We start from the raw sequence: 21107 nt of genomic DNA on the forward strand, positions 1-21107 counted from the left end.
ATATAGTGAAAAATTTTTCAAGGATTAAAAGTTAGGAAGCTTAAACTTTATTATGATTTTTAAAATTGAAATTGAAATTTGACAATAACAAGTTGGGAAGTTGCAATGGTGGTGGAGAGATTTTCAAGGATGAAGAAGGTACAAGATGTGTAATTTTTAAAATTTTTAATTTTAAAAGATTTCTTTGATAGTGAAGAGTTTTTTTAAAATTCCTAATCATGTTTGAATAATTATCCCATATCGCTTGTATGGGTAAAAAGTAAAATCCTCATTAAAATTAATGACTTCTGATTTTGAGAATATAAAATTAGAAATAAAAAGTTGGAAAGTGAGGATAATGGAAAGAATTTCCATGGTAGGGAATTTTATTAGAATTTGTTTATTATAAACAATTTTAAAATATTTTTAAAATAAGAATTTGAAATTATGAGTAATTTCACAAGATTTTGAAAATTAAAATTTAAAATTATGAAAAGATGTCAGGAAATTAGGATAACAGAGAGACGTTTCATGTTTGCAAAAGTAGAACTGTAAGCTTACGTCTAGAGATGCCACATGTCCTTTAATGTTTTTTTTTTTTGGCTTTTTTTCATTAAAAAATAACTAAACTACTTTTCTCCCATGTATCTATCCAAACGATCCCATATGTCAGCTATAATTTTATGATTTATTATTTATTTTATAAATAAATAAAAGTACCCCTCTCTCATATATCTCTCGACTCTCCCAACTTAATTTCAAGATTATAATAATTAAAACAATAATAATTTAACCAAAAATTAATATTCAAATCCAATTTTATAATTAAACAAATACTCTCTCATATATCTCTCCACTATCCCAACTTAATTTTAAGATTATAATAATTAAAATGATAATAATCTAACCCAAAATTAATAACCAAATTCAGTTTTTTAATTATGAAAAGAGATTGAGAAGTTGGGATAACATAGAGATGTTTGTAGGTGGGTTAATTACACACAATTTACTTATCAAAGTATGTTTAAAATTTAAATTTTAAATAATTTAATCGAAATTTGGGATAATCCAAAAATATTTTTCAAAGTGGGATAGTTTTATATTTATTTATATTTTAAAAAATAAAATGATAAGTGACACATGTCATTACCAGATTGTTATACTACTTATATATATATATATATATATAAGTAATTATATATACACTTCTATTAAGAAAAGAAAAGATTATAGATAAATGGAAATAAAGGAGGAAGAGAGAAATAAGAGATAAGGGAAAGTGGTTTGTTAGTCTTAGATATATTATAATTATTATTTTAATAAAAAAATTTTGAAAACAAATGAAGGCTAGAGTTGTGGTGTTTAATGGAAAGTTGGGAGTGAGGTGGTTTTATAATTTTCAATTTAAAAATTTAAAATTATGAATAAGTTAAATTAAAAAATCTTAGTATGAATATCATATGGCATCATCACACTACTTGCAATTTTACTTTAAAAAATTAAAATTATGAATAAGTTAAATTAAAAAATCTAAGCATAAAGGACATGTAGCATCACCATGTTGCATGCAGTTCTACTTACATACACGCGCACGCTATTAAGGTGATTCAAACTTGTCACATGAGGTTGTACGTGCTTTAATTTGCTACTATATATATATGTTTGGTTATGACTAAATTGTTTGGTTATTGAAATTCTCATGTCTCACTCTCTATATTATATGAACTTTTTAGCTATTCATGAGCTAAAAAGGGAAAGTGCCGTCTTGGCAAGGGATAGAGGCATTTGTATGATGCCTCCAGTCTGACTCATGTAAGGTAATTTGGATATTAGCCAACATTAGGAAATTCATTAGATCTAGAAGTATTGCTTTATATACATGAGGTAATGCTTTAGGAGTCCATTGAACCATCGAGCAAGATTTGGATTTATAATGTCCCTCAGTGTAATAAAGTTGACCTGTGTAATAAATATATTATGGTCATATTTGTATCGTACATTAATGAGTTGAGTTACGAGAGGAGACACACATATAAGTACATGGAGTTTAATTTCTCTTGATGGCACATAATGGCCCAGGATTTGTAGTTAGCATCAGACTAGGTTGTAAGGGCCACCAGTAATGAAATACATTAATTATAAGTGTGTGGATGTTTGGATCACCTTCATTGAAGGTCCAAATGTTTAAATTTAGGATATGTAAGTTTCTCTTTATATGTTGTCATCATTGTGCTAATAACGTACAGTTCGTCATGGCAAGTAACATTATAGGCCATGGCAAGTTGGCCACTGTGCTTTACGTCGCAGCTAAAGTGTCTTTAGCTGCAACGAGGGGTCATTGTATTGTTGGTTGTGGTGAAGGTAACCTTAGCTATAGCAAGCTAGCATTATCTTCTAAAGTGACCATTTTATCCTCTTTATTCCTTCCTCAATCTTATGTTTAAATTTTCATATTTTGCATATTTTCAAATACTCTGACTTTATAAAAGTATTTCTTTTACTCTTTAAAGACTCTTTGGTATCCTAGTTTTTGTTGTCACATGATAATTGTTTTCAACGTTAAAACCATGGGCAATTCTTTCTTTTAAAAATATTGGTTAAGTCATTTTGGGATTAGTGATGAAGGTCATTTTAGACATCAATAAAATTTAAAGATTCCAGAAAGAATGCCCTGATTACTGATGCATACTCTTACACTTTTGTTGACTTAAAGATATTGGATGAGCTTCTGTTGAAAAAATTCTTGGGCATTTTGCCCTTTTAACCCTATTTTTTACATTATGTTTAGTTAACAACAAATTTTAAATTTTGAAAGAGATTAAAAAATTGTAATGATAAGAAATATCCAAAAAGATCATAAAAATAATAAAACTAATATAGTTCATGATAACTCTCAACCAAAAATAATACCATAAAATATATATTCTTTTTAAAATATTAAAAAATGGCATATATTTGAGCCAGGATGGGGAGGGTTTGATTCACTATTAGAAAAATTGATATCAGTGAGGGACAAATATATCACTATATGATAAAATCTGTCACTAATTTCTTATTAAGTGATGAAAATTTTTATCATTAAATCTGTTAAAAATACAGCATCATTAATCTATATGATGGAAAAATATCCGTCACTAATTTTGTGAGGGATATTATCCGTCAATAAAATCCATCACTATTATTTATTTCATTTATTTTATTGATTCTATTATTAAAAAAATTATTATATTATTTGTGAATCCCCTCCTCCATTTCTCAATCATACACGTTGCCTCCCCTAACTACAGTTCACTTGGGATTTAATTTGCAGAATTTGTCCCCCCCCCCCCCCGGTTCTGCCTTTGGCCTTCTTATTTTGCCCATTGAGCTAGAAACACATTGCATTTTTATTCTTCAAATTTTTATATAAATAAACACACACACCTTATAATTTTTTAACAATGTATATCCCTAACAAAAAATATAATCAACTTTCAATAATAATTTTGTATACCAATAAAATATCTATTTTCATTAAAAATATTTTTTTCTTTTAATTCTTGATCAATAAAAAGAAGGTCATAAATTTGTTCCAAGTAAATAAATATAATGGATAAAATGTGAAGAAAATTTTTATAACTCCTAAGTTATTTATATTTTAACTAAAATTAGCTTGAAAAAAATGTTTATATTGTATACCAGGGGGTATATTTACAATAAAAGATTATAAAATATATATACTAATGGAACTTTTAATCTTTAAAAATTTAAAGCATAAAAAAATTCATTAAAAAAAGCCAAAACCTGAACAAGGTAAAATGAATTATTCTTTTTTAATCTATATGATTACTTTTATTCATTATTTCTATTTTAAAGTCATATAATTATTAATTTAATTACTTGTAAATTAAATATGTTCAACATTTTCATGAACTGTTGATACTTAATTATTGCATTTTAGAAAATGAATATTAGTGAAGGATAATATATTTTGTCATTACATTTAACTTTTTTGATGAAATAGTGATAGATATTGTGTTCGTCACAAATCCATCGATAATTATAATACTTTAGTGACCAAAATTTGTGATAGAAACCAATCTTTCACTAAATTTGGATATTTTGATAAAATAGTGACATATTTTCACTTCCATCACTATTTTGTCACTAATTATTATATTTAGTGATAGATTTTCAATCTATCACTATATATCTATCACTAATTTCAATTTTTTTTTTAATAGTGATATTTACCTGGTGCCGAGCCCAATTTGCTTGAATGGCTAAGGCAAGGCTGGATTGATTAGGCTTTTGAGCAATATGCATAACTCTGATGTAATCTTAATTATAAGATATGAGATAATCTTGAAACTATCGTATGATGATCTTTACTTGACATTGTCCAACCGAATGTATCAGGATGGTATCATGATGCAAGGAATCGAATTAAATAGAATCTGAAGGGAAACAAATGTATCAAAGGGAATTAGTTTCATTGTAACTATACTGTCACAAAAAAGTTTGGAGAACTGCCATCTAAGGATTTCTGGAGAGTTTTTATAATGAGGAAGAACCTTAAAAGTCTAAAATTTAATTTCACTATACCCCCTAGCTAGATACCTATTTGAAAATAAGATTTTGTGAGAGATGACCTAATTACTGCTTAGATTTTATGGATGCATAAATAAATATCTGTTCAAGCTTTGACAAGTAATGACACATAATTATCAACAAGCCATTCAGAAATGAACATGTTGCAAAAACTAATAATACATATTTAATTGTACAAGTGTATGTCATAAATAAATAAGTACATTCATTCGAGTTTTGACAAATAACTTTACATAATTAACAACAACCCTTTTGAAATCAACAAGAGACTATAGCTGATAACACCTTTAATTGTATGTGTTTATTCTACATAAACAAATATCATTTTGTTTTTTGACAAGCAGCAATATGTAATTAACAACAATTCATTTAGAATTAACAAGTGATTATAAATGATAATACATGTTTAATTGTTCAAGTATTGGTCATACATAAACAAACATCCATTTAGCTTTTAACCACTAACTATACGTAATTAACAATAATCCATTAAATTATTACACTTTGTCAAACTTTATAGGTAATTTGGTCTTTTCTTATAAAATCTTATTTTCTCGTAAGGTTACAAGCTTGAACTTTGTTAATAAGAAAAAAGAATATTGATATTATTATCTTCAGTTCAGCAAGCCTTAACTGTTGAATATGATCAAATAATATTGAATACTAAATAGTTATATAAAAAAATTTGGTTAAGGAGTATCTAAATAATTACATAAAAAAATTGGGTTAAGGAATATCTTTGTCGGAAAACTATTTTGCAATAAGAATTAATTATCTGAAATTATTTATTGGAGTAACGTCACCCTTTGAGTGTTAAAATCATTGCAATAATGTCAGTATGTCACCACTTGTCTAATAAATATTGATGTAGATGATAACTTCAAATTGATTTTGGATTAATTAAAGAGCATTTTTTTCCTTTGAAATATTCATGAAAGAGTAACTATGGCTAGAAATTAAAATTCAATGATGTGGAGCAATTAGCATCTCTATTTTTTTCCTCAAAACATGTTAGATCATGTTTAGTATATCACATGATTTACTAACTAGGTATTCATTAGTTTAAAAAAAAAAATTGTTGGTGTTGGATAAAGTTGACATTCAAGAGGGCATAAATTTGGTGTTTTAAAATTTTCGAAAACTTTTACAACCCAATATAAAATTGTGGAGAATGAAAAACAAAGCACAAGGTGAAATAAACAAACAAATAAGTAAGAATGGTTTTGATAACCAGTTAAATATAAAAAATTCACGAAAATAATTTTTTGTTTTTAAAATAAAAACAATTTTTAAAAATGAAAAAAAACCTAATTATCAATAATAATAATAATAATAATAATAATAATAATAATAATATTATTATTATTATTATTATTATTATTATTATTATTATTATTATTATTATTATTAAAGCAATTGGGCATGACCTTCTATTGATTAACTAACTTTCCAAAATACCTCTATGCATTATGTTTTAAGATTTTCGCCCACTTCAGATTTTTTTAAAAGAACTTTTTCTTAAAAACATAATTAATATTAATAAAACATAAAAAAACTATACCAAATCCAAGCGCAGCTTATTCTTCATCATCATTATATTTTAAGTTGAAAATAGTATAGTACAACTCTTTTTTTGAAAAAAAATCCATACCAAGACTGCATTTAGTTAAAAATCATATTTAACCTTATATTTTAATCATCTCTTTGAAATATTATTAGCACTTTGATCTTCATAAAATCATGTCTAACAACAGCATCACAAAGATATACAATTTTTTTATATTTATAAATAATTAATTAAAATATAAATTATAACACACTTATAAATCGTTAAAGTATATATATGAAACACGGCCAAAGTATTAGTTTCTGGTATTGTACCTATCCTTGTTGTGACCCTGACCCAGAAGACAACGAATGACGTTACAGAGATATGTGGATGAAGTTGAAGCGCGTTAAGAATGTGAGAAGCTAACATTGATCAACATCAAATCAAAATCAAAATATCTATAAAACGAAATTTTGACAAGTGCAACGTGAATATTTTTTTTTTACTTGTTTATAAGTATTGTAAAAATTTATTTGACATATTTTTTAAAATATTTGTAAGAATTTTTTATCTTTTAAAGGGTAAGCATAAAATAAAAAAATTAAAATAATTTATTTTTGTGTACTTGTGATATGTTACTTTATGCACATTTAAATTTAAATAAAAAATTATTATATTTTAAAATTTTTTTAATCAAATATATTAAATATATAAAAAAATTTAATTTTATTTTATACAGAATTTGTTATTTCATGTTAGTTAAGATTTGAAATAATAAAAATTATCTATCAAATTATACACACATTTTTTATAATTTATATAAATTAAGTTTGTAATTTCATTGCAATAATACATTCTATTTTATAATTTATTATTTAAATTTATATTTTATAATATAATTAATTATCTTATACATATATAAAATATAAGCAATAAATGATAAGTAAACTTCTTACCCTTACCAAAAATATGAGGCTTTATGTTATTTTTTATCATGAATCTTATACTCACAAATATTTTTTTTATTATGGGTCCCACACCTATTTTTATGGGTCCCACATGAGATTGTATTTTACAAGAATTATTTTTTTAAAATATATTGTTACTGTTCATTCAACTTTGGATGAACAGTGACCCATAACCATGTATGCACTTTACATATATATATAGATATAGACTTGTGGAAAGCAAAATTATTCATAAACTGTTAATGGTGTAACTTATTTTATACTTCATGTAAATATAATATACGAAGCATTGTTTTAAGATCCAATAGTTTAATTAGTCAAACTATTGATTAAAATTGTTTAGAATCAATAATTTAAGTTAAGTTTGATGAGCCTGCCTGAACCTGACTAAAAAAATTAAGGCTAGCCCCAAAAAAATAATTTTTTTAATGTTTTGGGCTAAGGTTGAACCCAATATCCGAATGAAAGTATCATATTTTTAAAAATATATAAAATATAGTAAATATTAATTAATTTTTTAAGTTTTGTGTCACTTTATATTAAAATACCATATATTTGAATACATTACTAAAGATTACTTTTTAAAAAAAATAAAAAAAATTATCTATATCTTCATATTTTTAATTAATAAAATATCTCAAAATAATATTTAAAATATAGTTTGATATTAGTTTCTATATTTTAAGACCCACATTTTTTTCCCAAAAAATTGAGTCATATGCATGGTTTAAGTATCCAAAAAATATATTATATACTTTTTATAAAATAAAATAATTAATTTTAAAGTAAAAATGAAAATAAAAATAATTTTAAAAATAAAATTTAGGTATGTACAAATTCTTGGCTTTATTATTAGATAAATATAATAAATAGAATAATATTTTTGAATAATTATTTGATTATCTTTCATGCCAAATTTGGTTAAAATTTAAGAATTAATTACAGTAAATATCTCTTATATGTATAGGCTAAACAATAAAAAAAGTTAAAGAAAAATAATTTCAAAAAATAAACATTATTTTACTCATAATTAAATGAATTTTGTTATATATATAATGATTATTTTTCTTATATTCTTAAAAACGAAGAGTAAAGTTATTGAAAGATTTGAACCAATTGAGGTAATGATTTTAAGTTAGTAGTCTAATCGTGAATGAATTAATCATAATTAAAATAATATAATTTAATTAAAATATATAAAATATTTATATATAATCATGATAAGAGAAATATTTAAATATATATAACATTGATTTGCAAGTAAAGAAAATATTCATTAATAAATTACATAATCCCTCCGTTTAAAAATGTAAAGCATTTTTAACTGAATCTCACCTCATAATAAAATTATTACTTGCTTTCAAACTAACCCTATCTTTTCATATTTACTCCTATTAAATATTCTATAATAAATCTAAAGTCATTCATCTTTAGGGGCACTTTTGAAAAAAAAAATAATGATTACACCTCAAAAGATTAAAAATGTCTCATATTTTTAAATGCCCAACTCCTCAAAAAATATCTTATATTTTTAAATGGAGGGAGTATAATACAACAAAATAATAATAGAGTTACTTAAGTACAAAGTTGATAATTTTTTTATTCTTTTAAAGTTAAAATAATATTTTATGTTTAACAGAGTTACTTAAAAAATTGAAATTGATTCAAAAAAATAGAAAAAATATTTTTTAAAAAGTTTCATAATATTAGGGTTGGGCTTGACTATATAAGCTTTTTATATAAGGTAAGATAATTTAAGTTCGATCAAATAAGCTTGACCTAAATTGAGCTCGGCTAAAATAAGATCAGCTTGCTTGTCCGAATTACCAATTCTAAAACTGTTAACAATTTAGTTCAGACCAAGAAATCATTTTTATGGTTGAGCTGGCTTGGATTGAAATTAAGCCATCATTAAGCTAAAACCTAGAGTTAAGCTAGAAATTAGAATTATTTTTAGAAAACTGAACGAATATAAACATAATATAAAAAGGGTAAAAAATTTAAAAAAAAGAAAAACTCAATAAATGACTCTCTTAGAAACCAACTCTATTTTTGAACAAATATATCATTTGATTTGAAATTATTTTTTAGGAAGATGTTAAGAACTTGTTATATATAAGTACAAATACAGATATTTTTAGGCATATTCATACCTCATGTGATAAAGATTTACCTATATATATATATATATATTTAACAAGTTATAAATTATAATTTATAATATTATTGATTTACAATCATGTTGTGTTATTTTATTAAAAACTAGATATATTATGAATTTATTTCTTATAAATATAATATTATTTTTATTTAATTATTATGTCGTTAGTTCTATTAATAGTCTAACGGGTTAAATTATAAAAGCTGAGATTACCTAGCCTACGTGGTTTAGCATTTGGTCCCGCTTGTATAACATTGATATACCAAGCCTACTCTATTTTTAATAATTCCGAAATAATATCGTAATTATATATTTTGCCTAAAACATCTGATCAGAAATTGAAATCTCCACGCATGCATTATACATGTTGTGCATTTTCTTCTTTTTCTATTTCGTTTCTGTCTTAAGGAATCTTCTTTCTCTGAAGGAACCACTCATGCATTAATTATGGGTTGATTGAAGAGTATATCTTTTGTATAACCTCAAAATGGTTTCTTCAATACGCATCACTCTATAATTCCTAACTCATTCATCATCATCACCAGACTTGTCTCCTTGGGGGTACGACGCTCACAAATATATGCGTTTTTCTTCTTCATTTTCCTTCTATCTGGCTTTCCCGAGAAACAGACAGAAAAACAGAAAGAAAATTGATGGACGTGGGTTTCAAGTTTGGCAACATGTATAACACAACACTAGCTAGCTAGCTAGGTACGTAGCTTCTCCTTCTAAGCGATGACTTCACATTCTAATTCAAAAAATATCTTCAATAATTCAATCAGTCCAATCCAATTTTGTGTTTGTTTGTGTGTGTATATATAGACAACTTTATTTATTTAATCAAATTAATATGAAAAATTTATATTCTTCTCGTTATATATAATGAGATATATCTACTCGTTTTGGATATTATAAATTATTTTTTTCTTACATTAATTAGAATATGTAATTTTTCTTTTGTTGTTATTATATTGTTCTTTATATTTGAGAGAACAACAATGTATAATTATTTCTAGCGAACCAAATGTTAATAAGTTTTTATATATAATTACCAATTTTAATTTATGTTCTAAACAGTTTTGACATACACCATTTATTTTAATTAAAGGGAGTGTAGAATGATGAAAATAATTTTTAATAACTAATTTAAAAATGGATATAAAATAAAAAATAGAAATATGAAATGTTCAAATTAAAGTTTAATGATATAATTTTTATATCAAATTAAAGATAAAACATACTAACTTACTTGATTTGCATGGACGTATAATATTGTATTAATTTTGACCTTCAAAAGTATTGCTAGCTAGAATATCATGATAATGAAATTAAAAGTTCATTTAATACAAATAAAATCTTTGGTTATCAATCTATATATGTAAGATCTTTTGATAGTAATGAATCTAATTAATATCTAGTAGCATTCGCAACATCAGCAATATATAAGTTGACTGACTATTACCCTAAAAGATACCTTGTCTCATTGAATGCTAAATTAATTTCATAATTAATTAGGTTAATAACTTGATATAGCCAATTATATACTTATCCATTTGGCACATACGTGCATAACAATGTCTTCTGGTTAATTAATTAGAGGCCAAAACCCACAATTAATAATGACAAGATGACGAATTAAGTTATTTATACCACCAACACATGCATGAACCCAAAAAAAAAAAACAATCACTTGTTCAGATGATGATGATGATGATGATGATTAATGGTGGGTCTCTTGAGCTATATCCATTTTGAGGTTTGGAAGCTATATATATAGAGAGAGAGCTAAGGCTTGTGTGCAAATAATGAGACAATAACAATCAATCGTGTATATGTTGTGAGGTTTGGCCAGCAAAACTCTTCTGTTCGAAGATTTTGATTTTTAATTCTGAAACAACTTTGTCCATAGCTGGAATGGGCCATGCAATTACCAAGAGGTGCGTAAACCCTAGTTTCATGTGCTTTTTCCTTTTCTTTTCTTTTTTTAAATATTACAGAGTCATTTAAATATAGATCACCATGCTCAATTGAGGATAGGTCTTTCAATATATATATATATATATATATTTCTATTTATAAATTTTAAACTCTTGATCTTGTTTAAAAGAAACAATTGAGCTTATTCTACTTGACCAAATCACCGTTGGTCCATGTGTTTTTTCTTCACACATTTTGTGTTTAGATTAATTAGATTAAAATTGCGCAAACTTGATCTATTTATGTTTGGAAACATAGAAGCAAGTTTATTTATTTTATCTCAACGCAAAGAACAGTTTAGCCGTTTAGACATATATGAATAATGATTTTACAGAGAAGTCCAATAACGCCATAGCTTATAATGAGTAGGACTGCAAGGCACTCATCTATTTGGAAGTGACTATTTTCAATCGTATAGTATATTTGTAATTAAATAGAGATAAACATTTACGGATTTGAACTATACATTGAATAGGAACTACAACTACAAAATTGTGCAGTTTTGATTTCTTTTTAATTATGAAAAATTCAAAACTGCGCTATTTCATGATGTATAAGATATATTAAATGTCTCTCTCATTTTATGTATAAGATAATAATCAAAAGAGGGGGAAAAATTAAAATTAGAAGTTTGGAAACCTTACAAGGAACATTAGAGAAATTGGGTATTAGAGGCTCTAAACCTTTGGCTACTTAGCAAAACTCAGTTTTCATTTGCAAAACCTCATTCTCTAAAAATCAACTTTTGTTTCCATTTACAAAACCCAGTTTTGAGTTAATTGTTCTACATATTTCGCAAAGGACAGTTTTAAGTCACACAAAGCATATATTAAAATTAGACTTGTCAAAAGTCAATTAGTATGGTTAGAAAAGATCTCAACTGTCAAGTTTTATTAGTGCTCAAGCAGATTTTTCAACACTTCAAAGGTTTAAACCAAACTCACCCTTATTCTCATGCTTTTATTTTTATATTTCCACATACATAAGATAAACTTGTTTAGAAAGATGATGCGCAAATTAAAATAGGAATTTAATTCTCACACTCAACATAAAATTACTTCTTTAAAAACAATACAATAAAATCTTTGATGCACTAAATTGATGCGAATAATTACCATTGAGACACATAGCTGATAGCTAGTCATAATTAATTGCATTTCAAATTGTAAAATCATATGCTTTTACATTTCTAGGGGTGAGAAAATTTTGTTGACTTACAACAAATTAGACATATGGAACTTAATCAGATGCAAATATTAGAAGGCTATATAATATAATTGAAATGAAACCCACACAAAAAATTGTATGTTACACTTCTAGCTACTTGAGAAACAATATATATACAAGCTTGCAAGATCATATAATGACTTAAAAAGGGACAAATCTTATGGGAGAAAATAAGCCAAAAAGGCTATAAAGTCCTGAATTGAAGAAGGAAAACGGATAGAGCTAGATAAAGCTTTTCAGCCTGAAAAGCCTGAAAAGTAATTATTTTATATATATTTCTCCCTGTATGAGATTAATTAGAAGAATATAATGCATAAAAATGAAAACTTGAGAGCGAATCCTTATAACAACCCTGTGAGGCTTTATAAACAAGCATTTGGATCATCCCGAACAGACTACATATAGGATATTGTCTGTTATGATTATAACATATGTATATATACACATACAGACCTCTCCTATAATTTATAAATGATCATTGATCAGATCCCTTTTTATGATTTAGTAATAATTATTCATAGTTAATATTGATCAGATCAAGTTTCTGCGGATAAGATCATCAAAACAAAGGATCATGATGGAAAAATTCAGAGCTGGGAAGAAGGTCATCAACAAAGGTACGTTTCAGCTTTATATTTCATATAGCAGATAGATAGATATCTTTGAAATGCTTGGAGATTTACATATGATCTGTGAATATGCCCTCATCAGTTTTGTGGGTGTTCGGAGGAAAAGATGAACCAAGTTTCCAGGATTATTTGTCTTCTTAATTTTGTGTTACTATAGATTGGTGATTAAAAATTTCAGAACAAGATAGAAAAATTTGTTAGTTATTGTTAATTAGTCATGCATCTATTCTCTCACTTCTTTTTCTTTGAATTCATTAATTTTCTCCCAATATTATTCTTTTGAACTTGAATGGAATGTTAGTGGAAGGAAAGAAAAAGTTTTATTGAATTTTGTTCGAAGAATCTTAAGAAAGGAAGTGAATTAGAATAATAATTTTTTTTGCATCAACCCTTCTAAAATTCTCCAAACTATTTTATCATTTTGGAAATGTTCCTTTTATAATTGAGTTAAAATTAAAGGCAAAGTTTAACAAATGAATTATCAGATATATACCTCTTGCGCATGTTCCTTGGATTCTTTTTCACTTGTCTTCTTATCTGAAAGTTAATTTTTGTATTTAATATGCATGCCTTTTTTGAAATGTATGATAACTAAGTATATCCTTTTTTGGGGCCCGACAATGTGTGACCAAGTATTTGAACAACTACTTGCAAAGTTTCATACACATCAATATGTTGTTGTTGTTATCTATTCTCTACAAATAATAATAATAATAATAATAATAAGAAAATTAATGGATTCCATCCTTTTTTTTTTGTTTCTTTCCTTTTCTTTTTGGTGCCAATATGGATTCCATATATTAATGTGTATTTTGTTTGTCAAGCTTTGAGATACATAAATAGCATCTAAAAAGCAATCACGCTAAGACGAATACAAAATACAAGCAATCTAACTACACTAACACGATACACAAAACAGTATCAACAGCTAGCACATCACCGTAGAATTACTAATTATTTGTTTATGTATAATTTAAACTATATCATCATGTCTTGCCCGCCGTATCTGATTCTAAGATATATCAAACACACCACTTCTTTAATTTCTCAAACTAGTTACTTTCGAATATGTATTTATGTATGCATGTTTGTTTGTATGTTTCATTTATTCAATTTTAGCTCTATATTATTCACAAACAAAAGCTCCAAATACAAGTTTTATACAAGTAACACAACACAATATAGACATTAATTTGCAGCACAAAATATAGGTTAATTAAGGATCACCCACGACGTTTTCATGCATCTATGCTTCATGAATTTGCGTTAATCATATGTCCATAATATATATATATATATATATATTTATATATATCCCATTATTTAATTATCCTTCACATACTTATAACTCCAACATGTCTTCTGTGTTTTCAGATGACAATAATGTTGAAGACAGTATCAACGTGCAAGAGGAATACCGCATGGCTCTGAGGACAAAATCGTACGCTGATTTCTTTACCAAAGCTCAAAACTTACTCACTAACAAACCTTCATTTTATGACAATCACATCAAATTATCCGAAATCCTCCTCGAACCAGGCCAAGAAACCATACCTTCAATTCTTAATGATTCATCAATCCTTTCGCAAAAGCCAGAACTCAAACACCTAATGCTCTCTTACTTCGACATTACTGCTTCAGCTTCACACTTTTGCATTCATCTCCTGGAAAGCATCAACCTAGTCCACTCCAATTACCTCTTCATACGAAGAGCACTAGACATCATAGAGCAACATGAACACAAACACAAAAACCATCAAGAAGAAGATTCAAACAACTTCGAACTAGTTGCTTTCGAGCTTGAATCATTTATCCTTTCCACAAACCCATTTTCGAACCCAGACAACTTCAACTTTCAAACCATCAATGACAACAACTCGTCGGTGTTTCAACGTCTAAAGGCCATGAGGAAAAATGTGGTGAGGAAGATCAAGTGCATAAAGTACACGAAGAAAGCAAGCACTGTTTGTGCAGCACTAGCTTGTGGAGTAATAGCAATCGCTGCTGCAATTATAGCAACACATACTCTCACAGCAATCATAATGGGACCAGCAATATTAAGCTTTCCAATGAAGAGTTTCAAGAGGAAGGTAACTCAAAGGGTTAGGGTTTTGAGAAGTAGTACTGGGTTTCTTGGTAAGGTTCGTGATCAACTTGATGTAGCAGCAAAGGGAACATACATATTGAGTAGAGACTTTGATACCACGAGTCGTCTCGTGGCTCGGCTTCACAGTGAGATTGAGCGAAACAAGGAGATGGTTAGGTTTTGGATGGGAAGGAAGGAGGAGGAGAAGTTGGGTTTGGAGATTGTGAAGGAGATGAGGAAGAGTGAGGTTGGATTTAGGAAACAAGTAGAGGAACTTGAAGAGCATGTGTACTTATGCCTTGTTACTATCAATCGTGCAAGATCTTTGGTTGTTAAGGAAATGTTGAGTAGGATAACCTAGACTTGGTATCTGAATGGTTTAACTGTACAGTGAAAAAAGTGAGATAATTTGTTATGTTCTTTGGTAAATATATGATTGTTATTTCCTATTTTATTTTTTTTCTTTCATTGGGAAATTAGGTCCTGTGTCTTTATGGTCGTAGCAGATTGATGGGCATAGATATGTGTGCATATATATATATATTATGAAGGGAGATTACATGCGTCAATGTTAAAGCTCTTTCTTAGAAGCTCATCATTAAAGAAAGAGAAACGAAAGCAAGATGAAAATTAAATAAAAAAAATTAATACTTAATATGATGTGCGCGCGCTTATATATAAAATAAGCTATAAACTAATAAATACGTTCCCCTTGATCAATGATTTATTAGGGTTCAAACCGGCCCAAACAAATCTTTGATGGTCAATATTAATTGGTCCTGCACGGAATTGGAAAAATTTTTCATCTTATGAATCACAAGTCTCGATTCCTACACTTTATGGGTCTGACAACTCTAATAACATTGGCCCAAATACTACAATTTGCACTAAATTTACCACACGAATTAAATTTTATCATTAACATTTAAAGTCAAATGTTTCATTTCAGGGTCTACAGAAAATTTTAGAAATTGGATGTTCATGTGCTCTTTAAATCTCTTGGATGTCCCAATAGGCTATCGATTTATATATTCTTCTGAACATCCTATCACCTCAAGAAATTGATTGTTGTGGATAACATAAACAATCTTTACAAACATAGCTTAGGAAAATACGTCTATATATTTTTGCATGTTTCTTCTTTCTACGTTACCCCCTTTTTATGGGCTTTCTTCTGGATGCACGGCATCTTTTACAAACATATTTGCCTGCATACTGTCGCATCTATCTAATCCTTTTGTATGTATGTGGTGTAAGTGTAACGTTGTATGTATGTGTTTTGTAAAGTAAATTTAACAAATTAAGAATAGTTAATAAACCACTTGGGGTTGTGTACCTTTCATGTCTACTATCAATCTTTGTTGTTTGTGAATCTAATTATCCTTTGGAGTTTTAATACCAAATTCCGGAATCAAGTTCGTTTTGAATTCCATATATAAACAATTGAGATCTAATCCCAAAATGTTTATGCCATACATTGGACATCCAAGGCTTAATAATGAAATTAAACAAGTAATATAGTCAATTTGGTGGTGTGACTTGTGTTATGAATTTATAAAATTCGCTCTCAACATGTAAATGATAACACGTCCTTACATTTAAATTCATTAAATTGGATGGCTTGTAGTTAAAAAGGCCTTTGCTCAAAAGGGATTCCTTTTGGGTAAAAACATCAAATCATTCGTAACTTGGCACATTGAAGCCCAAACAGTTTAGAATAAGTTATTGAAGTATTTAGAACCCTCTAAAACCATCAAAACATGTTAAAAATTTAACATAAGGTTTCTAGCACTATTGGCCAAGGAATATGTGCACCTTTCAACATCGCCAATGACAGAAGTTCCCTCTCTACTACATGTCATGACACAACATCAACAATATTGTTATCTAAAACATTTTTCAAATATCTTCTATAATTATTATGTATACATCTCAATCATTATTAAGGAATATTACTTGATATTATTACATTATTATTAATCATTATTATGTTGTCTACTTTCTTAGTGTATATAATATACAATTCAGATCAATAATACATACAACATGTTCCAATCTTTCACAAGTTTATTTCTCTCATCTCTGATAGTTTTCATGGTACCAAAGCTATAGAAATTTTTTGTTCATGATAAGTTAGTTTTTGAAGAGTGTTAATCTTCATTTGCATCAGCATTGCCATCCTTCGTCACGACTTCAAATCCACCTCAAATCTATTTTCACATATTCATAGGGCAATTCTAGTAAATCGATGTTTGCGGATTTGTTAACTATTAGATCATGATGAAATTTGGTCATCAGTTACGAAACATCCAGTGTGTTATTTTTAATAGTCAGATCTTTGATTCATTGCCTAGTGTAAGAGTTATTCCATCCTCACTACAATCTATGGTTAGGCATTTTTTTCATCCTTCATTCTCTTTTGTAAGCTTCTTTTCCTTAAAAATGAAACATTCAGAGGTTGCGCAATCTATCTCAATTACTTTGAATTGTTGAAATTATCGTCCTTAATTGGGAAAATGTTATTTGGCTCAGCTTACTTTAGGATCTTCTTTGGTTGAACTTGAAACTTTGTTGTGCACACTCTTCTCAAGTTCCTCTAGCTCATCTATTACCTTATCTACTCTCACTGGTAAATTCACTTAGTATTTTGACTCTACTTGTTGCAATCATATGATAGGTTTGGAAAATGTTTTCTCTTCTATTATCCCTAACTCTACTACCTATCTTATACACATTGTTGATAATTCTCAAATGCCTGTTAGTCACATTGGTACTATCTCCTTACCTTCCCTATCCATTCATGATACATATTTTGTCCCTTTCATTAGCTTCAATCTTCTTTCTATTGGACAACTTATTGATGTGGGTTATGATGTGTTATTTAATAAACACGATTGTGTTGTGATAGATTCTTAGATAAGATAGGTTGTCGGGATTAGGCACAAAGTTAGTCGTATGTTCGAGCTTATCTCAAGGCACCTACCTAAGATCACTACTCCCATATTATGTGCTGCCTGCACATCTTCTTCTCCTAATTTAATCCTAATTCTTCTCATGACTTATGGCATCATTGTCTTGCTCATCCTTCTTTGAGTAAATTGTGTCCTTTAATTTCTAGTGGTTTTTTAGGTCATGTTCATAATTAGTCTTTGCAATGCATTTCTTATCAAACTGCCAAACAACTCCCTTTGAATTTTCATAAAAATGATATTATATTGCTACTTCTCTATTTAATTTGATTCATTTTGATATTTACGGTCCTACCTTACTTCCTCTATGGGGGATCTCGATAATTTGTGATTTTTGCTAATGACTTTTTTGTTTTACCTAGATTTATATAACAAAACATCAATCTGAGTTGAACTTTATATCAAATTTGCTACTAGTATTCTAAAGTCACTAAAATTTTTTGTCATGATAATGCTTTGAAATATTGTGACTCTAGATTACTCAACTTTCTTATTCTCATAGCACTATTTCTTAGTATTATTGTTCCTACACTTCTGAACAGAATGGTCATGCTAAGTGTAAACATCGTCATATTCTTGATCTGTTAGAGCATTGATCATTTCCTCTTCTTGTCCTGAATGATTTTAGGGTGAAGTAGCCTTAACCTCTGTCTTTTGTATCAATCAACTCTCATCTCCTGTTATTGGAAACATTTCTTCTTTTAAGCGTCTCCATGGTTATCCTTTCGATTATAGTCTTTTTAAAGTCTTTAGTTGTGCCTATTTTGTTCTTCTTCCATCTTATGAGATAAATAAACTTCAAGCTTATTCTCATGTTTATTGTTTTCTTAGTTATGATTCTGAGAAAAAGGATTATCATTGTTAGGATCCTCTCTCTCATCATATTTTCATTTCTCAACATGTTGTCTTTTAGGAAAATATTAAGTTTTCATCTCTAATCGATCTCTCATCATTCTCATCTTCTTCAACCCTTATTTTTATAGATATTTTTGCTTATCTTTTTCTAGTGACTCATTTACAAACTTTTCTACAAAGCTCGTTTCAATGATCGATACCACACTTACTCTAGATATGCCTACTGTCACACCTCCTACTCCTCTAACACAAGTCATGCCGACTGAGTCTATATCATCTATGGACTCTCGACCTATTCATGTAAGAAATCCTCCTTCTTACCTAAATAACTACTATTATTTTTCAATCATTCTCTAATTTTAGGAACTTGAGTATTTTAAGGAAGCCTCCCATGATCCCCTTTGGCAACAAGCTATAGATGTTGAATTGCATGCCCTAGAGGAAATGTATTTTTAAGATCTTCTTGATCTTTCTCTTAGTAAAACTCTTGTTGGGTATCAATAGATCTATAAGAAGAAGACTCATTTTGATAGCTCTTTGAAGCAATGTAAGGCCTACTTGTGGCCCAAAGTTTCACTCAAGAGTATGGTACTGATTATAAGGAGTCTTGTTACTGATATGACTGATATGCCCTAAAGGCCTATTTTGTAGCACTTTGTTACTGATATGACTTTTGTTTGTAACTTTTTAACCATTACTGTTGTTAAGCACCAGACTCTTTATCATATGGATATTAAAAATTCTTTTTTTAAACGGCAATCTAAAGGAAGAAGTGTATATGAAACCTCCTCCCAGTATCAATATACAAAAGACAAGATTTGTTATCTTCATCTGGCTCTATATGGGCTTAAGCAAGCTCTCCGTGCATGGTTTACTAAGTTTAGTAATACTATGAGTCAACTAGGTTTTATGTGTAGTCCTCATAACTCAACTCTCTTTGTTTGCTCTACTACTCATGGTATTGTTTTGTTGCTATTGTATATTGATGATATAATTATCACAGGTAGTGATGATATATTTGGGCTAATAATTTAAAATGAAGGATCTTGGAAGACTTAACTATTTTCTTGAGCATGAGGTCCACCATAAGAGAGATGGTATAGTTCTTTCTTAGGTCAAGTATGCCACTAATTTGATATCGTAAGCTCAATTTTCTGATGAGGACATTGAAAATACTTCTATTGAGCTAAATGTTCACTATACTTCCACTAATGGCATCTTATTGGATAATCTCACTTGTTACCGCCAGCTAGTTGGGGACCTCATCTATCTTACCATGACCCGTCCTAATATTACTTATGTAGTCTACATTGTCAGCCAGTTTATATTAGAGCCTTGAATCACTCATTATACAACAATTCTTCGGATCATTTGATACATCAAAGGTGCTCTATATTATGAGCTTCACTTCTCTACTAGCTCCTCTCTCGCACTAAGGGCTTACTTTAATGGCCATTGGGGCTGTGATCATGATAATTGACAATCTACGATTGATTTTTGTATTTTCCTTGGCCATTCCCTTATCTTTTAGAGAAGTAAGAAGCAATTGTTAGCCTCTCACTCCAATGCTGAATCAAAATATCATGTACTAGTAGACATAACTCCTGAGGTACTTTAGCTCCATTGGTTACTTGATAAGCTAGGAGCATCTTAAAGCCCCTCCACAAACATCTATTGTAATAGTCAAGCTGTAATCAAGATTGCTCACAATGATATGTTTCATGAACGAATCGAACATATTGAGATTGACTGTCACTTTACTTGGTAACATGTTGTTCAGGGCACCATTCGACTGGTTTCATTTCTTAATAGAAAAATTCAAGCTGTTTTCAATGATTGAGTTTGAGGGAAGATATTATCTAAAATATTATCCAAATATTTTTTATAATTATTGTGTATATATCCCAATCATTACTAGGAGATATTACTTGATATTATTATACGATTATTAGTCATTATTATATTAACTATTTTTTTAGTGTATATAATGTACCCTTCAAATCAATAATAAATGCAACATTTTTCAATCCTTCACTAGTTTATCTCTATTGTCTCTGATAGCTTTCAAATATAATTTGATGGAATTGATTTTTTACAGCAATGTTTGATATGAATAA

At 28.2% G+C, this 21107-nt stretch overlaps 1 protein-coding gene across 1 annotated transcript; it reads left to right on the forward strand.

Moving 5' to 3' along the window:
- Positions 1–13028: 13028 nt before the first annotated feature.
- LOC129317640 (UPF0496 protein At1g20180-like) lies at positions 13029–15527 on the forward strand. The gene is made up of 2 exons (XM_054962011.1): positions 13029–13068; positions 14455–15527. Exons 1-2 carry the CDS (start codon positions 13029–13031, stop codon positions 15525–15527), a joined length of 1113 nt encoding a protein of 370 aa, XP_054817986.1.
- Positions 15528–21107: the final 5580 nt, after the last annotated feature.

This window comes from Prosopis cineraria, unplaced genomic scaffold (assembly GCF_029017545.1).
Source record: "Prosopis cineraria cultivar Desert tree isolate PC_DT_omini unplaced genomic scaffold, ASM2901754v1 PC1, whole genome shotgun sequence".
Lineage (NCBI taxonomy): Eukaryota > Viridiplantae > Streptophyta > Magnoliopsida > Fabales > Fabaceae > Prosopis > Prosopis cineraria.

Bases quoted from the DNA above. Each gene is read 5' to 3' on its own strand.
- LOC129317640 (XM_054962011.1), top strand. From the start codon at position 13,029: ATGGAAAAATTCAGAGCTGGGAAGAAGGTCATCAACAAAG. The intron at 13,069-14,454 runs GTACGTTTCAGC...CTGTGTTTTCAG, and splicing joins GAAGAAGGTCATCAACAAAG to ATGACAATAATGTTGAAGAC.